This window comes from Arachis duranensis, chromosome 10 (genome assembly GCF_000817695.3).
Source record: "Arachis duranensis cultivar V14167 chromosome 10, aradu.V14167.gnm2.J7QH, whole genome shotgun sequence".
NCBI lineage: Eukaryota > Viridiplantae > Streptophyta > Magnoliopsida > Fabales > Fabaceae > Arachis > Arachis duranensis.
This window is the reverse complement of record NC_029781.3, coordinates 92,201,832-92,206,203: the sequence shown is the minus strand read 5'-3', so window position 1 is coordinate 92,206,203 and position 4,372 is coordinate 92,201,832. Positions and strand designations below refer to the sequence as shown.

General features: G+C 27.8%; 1 protein-coding gene across 1 annotated transcript; it reads left to right on the top strand.

Annotated features, from left to right (window-relative positions):
• The first annotated feature begins 8 nt into the window (after window positions 1-8).
• On the top strand, window positions 9-3,221 carry LOC107470875 (uncharacterized). The gene is made up of 2 exons (XM_016090293.3): window positions 9-201; window positions 2,591-3,221. Exons 1-2 carry the CDS (start codon window positions 31-33, stop codon window positions 3,122-3,124), a joined length of 705 nt encoding a protein of 234 aa, XP_015945779.1. The 5' UTR covers window positions 9-30; the 3' UTR covers window positions 3,125-3,221.
• The last annotated feature ends 1,151 nt before the right edge of the window (window positions 3,222-4,372 follow it).

Genomic DNA, 4,372 nt, shown 5'->3' with positions numbered 1-4,372 from the left:
GCTTGCTAGCTTCATTCATCATTCACATAGATGATGGAATGGAAGAAATGTTATTTGGATGTGATATTGGTGCCATTAGGGTTTCTATTAACCATTGGTTACCATTTTTGGCTTTGGTACAGTGTTAGGACTCATCCACATACAACTATTATTGGCATCAATGCCAGTGCCAGAAGGAATTGGGTTGCTGCTATCATGAAGGTATTTCATTAGTTTTTCCATATTTTATTTAGTATTTAGCATAAAGAATTTTATAGTCATTTAATCATATTTTTTTTAGATGATTTTTTAATTTTTACATATATGGTAAAAGTGAAAAATAATTGTTTCATTTATGTCACAATATCTAATTATATTTAATTAAATAATATATGTATAATATTATATCAAAATTAAATTCAACTTATTATTAAGTCTTAATTTAACAAACTAAATATTGACCCAGATTCAATAAATATTTATGATAAAAGCTTGCTTAGGACTCAAATATTTAAGTTGTTAGTTGTTACTAATTATGTTTTCTTTCATTAAAGTTATATTTAGAAGTCTATGAAATATAGACACTTCGTTTAATTACTATGTTTACATGTTGGATACATGTTGAATACTATACTTGTCCAATACACATATTTTTTGTGTCCAATCGTGTCTTAATAAAAAATAAAAATTATTTTTCTGAACATGTTTGGACATATATCTAAAGAATCTTGCTAGGGAGCTAATAGAATATTTATAGGATAATAAATATTTCATATCATGAAACCACTCATTCCAAAAGCTTAAGCTAATTTTGGAAGGATCGAATTCTTAACCTTTTGGATTTGGAACTCTGATACCATGTCATGAAACCACTCATCCCAAAAAATTAAGCTGATAGAAAAAGACATCACTAATGGTTATATCTCTAATACTGAATCGGACATTCCTAAACCTCTATTATACACATTGTACAAATTCTATTGGTTTCTATACTTCCTCATATCTAAATATCACCAAGTATTCGTGTGTTCAACTTTATTATTAATTTCATGTCTTATACAAATTTAAAATTTATGTGTCTACGTACATCATATTTTATGTCGCGTCAAACCGTATCCTATTTCTGTATTAATATCCATGCTTCATATATAGGTTTGTAACTGGTTTTAATTACTTATATAACCGTTTTTTATCTATTTATATAATTTTTGGAATGATTCGTATACTCGAGTTCAGTTAGTATTATTTTTTTTCTTAAAATTATATGCACCTCATGTGTGTTGCAAGTAATAAGCTTATTCTTAGCATTTACAGTATCGTTTAAGTAACTCCTTTCCTCATCTATTTTTTTAGGTGTTATAACTCCATTTTTTATTTTATACTTATAATTTTTCTTGATATTTGATGCCCTCGTCAATTTTGATCACATTTCTAATATAATCTTAACAAATGGAATTAGAATATGAAATTGACTTTTTTTTTTCTGAGAATAAGAATGGAATTAAATTCAGGACCAATGCAAAAAAAGGGTGGGAAAGAATGGAATAACAAAGTAAAAGTATGTACAAGGATTCTATTGGATTAGCATCATCAATAGCATTTCATTCGTATATTACAAATAAAAAGTATTCTTTTTCCACTTGCATTTTCTTAATTTATTCTTTGATCCCACCAGATAAAATGTTATGCTGGTTACTAAGTAATAAGAAAAAGGTAAGTGAACATTTATTTTAAAGTTAAAATATAATATTCCTTAAAATATATATTCTAAGAGTTTTTTTTTGTTTAGGAATATTATGTTTACAAATATTATACCCGAATGTTATTAAAAATAAAACTTGTTTGATTGGTGCCAAAAATTGTTGAAAATGGTTTTTAATATATATTTTCAATAATAAATTAAAATACATTTATTTTATTTTATTTTATATATTTCTGAGGATAGATTATTAATTTTCAAAATAACCTCAATATCCATATATAAAAAAGGGTGAGCTCTTTGACAAGAAACATAATTGTTAAGGATGTAATATTAATTTATTTCTTTGACATAGTACGTAATATCAAATACCCACCTTTTGTATAGGGATAAATTTTTTGTTTCTGAAAAAATATTATTCCTAAGAATTAGATTTTAAAATTTTAAACAAATATGAGAATAATAAAATTTTTAAACAATTTCTAAGAATAAATTGAAATTACCTGAAACAAACGCCATTAAGACATTGATTAGGTGAATATACAGTCCAATATGTATGAAGCTACTGTGCTAGACCTAAATGATGAGCATGCAAATCCATATATTAATATTGACAATATTTTTTCAAAAAAAAAATTGTGAATCATGTACTTAATATAAAAACAAAAAATCTAATCTAATTATGAAACCAATTTGGTGAAATTTCGTATATATTTGTATTCATGTAAAGTTGATAGTTGAGAATCATTAGATGACCTGTCAAATTATTTAGCGACTTTTAGCTATTAATTCTAAATCAAATCTATCAAATTATCTAATGATTCTTAGATATCAATTCCGTACGAAGCGACTACAAGTATTTTTCATTAACATGTTTTATTGTGATTTTGATATGAATAATTCTTTTTTTAGGACAATGATAAAAAGAATATTTTGGCCGTTCAGTCACTTCGGAACACAATCATGGGGTCAACTCTAATGGCCACAACTTCCATTCTCCTCTCCTCTGGGCTCGCTGCCGTAATAAGCAGCACTTACAGCATAAAAAAACCGCTAGATGACGCCCTCTACGGCGGGCACGGAGAATTTATGGTGGCGTTGAAATATGTGACGCTTCTCATCTTCTTCCTTTTCTCGTTCTTTTGTCACTCGCTGTCGATCCGGTTCATCAATCAAGTCAACATTCTAATTAATACACCACAAGATGAAATGTCATTAGTGACCCTGGATTATGTTAATGAAATATTAGAGAAAGGGTTTGTGTTGAACACTGTGGGGAATAGGATTTTCTATGCGGCACTTCCTCTATTGCTTTGGATATTTGGACCTGTTTTGGTGTTCTTGTGTTCTATTACTATGGTTCCGGTGCTTTATAACCTTGACTTTGTGGTCAATAGTGGAAAGGGAAAGTTGAATAATAACAATGGGACTAGGGATTTTGCATGAATTAATTAATTGAATAACATAAGGTTTATTATTGTTGCATAAAGTTTTATTTTGGTGATTAATTAGAAGCATGTGTTTGTGCGTGTCCATTGTTGTATCAAGCAATCTTTATTAGCAAAGGTTTTGATTGTGCTTAAAATGTGATTATGTGGGGTAATTATATATGTTATTTGTACAACTTACTAGGAACCTTGTCTATAATGAAAAACAAAATACAAAATAGTGAAACTTCTATTATTAATAATTGAAAGTAATATATAAATTGCACCCAAAAAGAAAAGAAAGAAATTAAATATGTAAAAATGAGAGAGAAAACAAATGGAAAGTCGTTGCAAAACTTGTGAATTGTACAAATTAAATATCACTAGCAAATTAGGAAGAAGAAGGCTCACTAGGTGGCAATATGTACTACTCTACCTGCAGGTATTTAATTTGATCTCATCCAATTGGGTAGGGTTGTCAATCCGATCCACAACAGGTAAGGTAGGGTGCGGGTAAGGTAGGGTGTGGGTTGAGGTTCAACTTTATCCGATTAATCCGCACTCTATATGTATATGTTATATACTTATATAAAAATATGTTTTAAGTGGATGTTGAACCAAAGACCTCTCATTAAATACAAAAAATCTTTGGTTACTAAAAAAAATCATTAATTGATAATTTAATATTTTTTTACATAAAAATAAGTTCTATTTTAAATTATTATCAAATTATATAATAATAATGTATCTTTTTCTTAACTCGCAGATAAAGTCGAGTACCCACAACTTAAAAATAAATAAGATTATGGTTGAAATATTCTCAATTCGCGGATAGAATAGAATTGCCCTAGCATACCCTACTCATTACCACCCCACGGCTCACAAGCAATTTCTATTTTTTGAGACCTAGAATAATAGTTTGACAAAAACTTTATATTAAGATATATACTCCAATCTTTCAATTAAGTAAATATTCAACTATCTCAGAGAAAAAACATGCTAAAATTTGCATGTTGATCAGTTATCCATATATCAATTAAACCTATGTTTTGATGATATGGGTTATTATTTGATTATAGAGAAAATTTTACTCCCCTCTTCTGTGAGATGCTAAAATGACACTTCCCTCCCTTCTATTTTATAAATGTACATTTTCTTCCCTTCTAACTTTTAAAAAATCTCATTTTTAATCCATTTTAAACTTTTTGTGTTAACTAATGTTAACTTTATCCATTTTTAAAAAAAAAAATTATTTTTTAAAAAAATA

Coding starts and splice junctions, on each gene's coding strand:
- LOC107470875 (XM_016090293.3), top strand. CDS start 31: ATGATGGAATGGAAGAAATGTTATTTGGATGTGATATTGGTGCCATTA. Junction 202..2,590: donor GGGTTGCTGCTATCATGAAG/GTATTTCATTAG, acceptor TTCTTTTTTTAG/GACAATGATAAAAAGAATAT.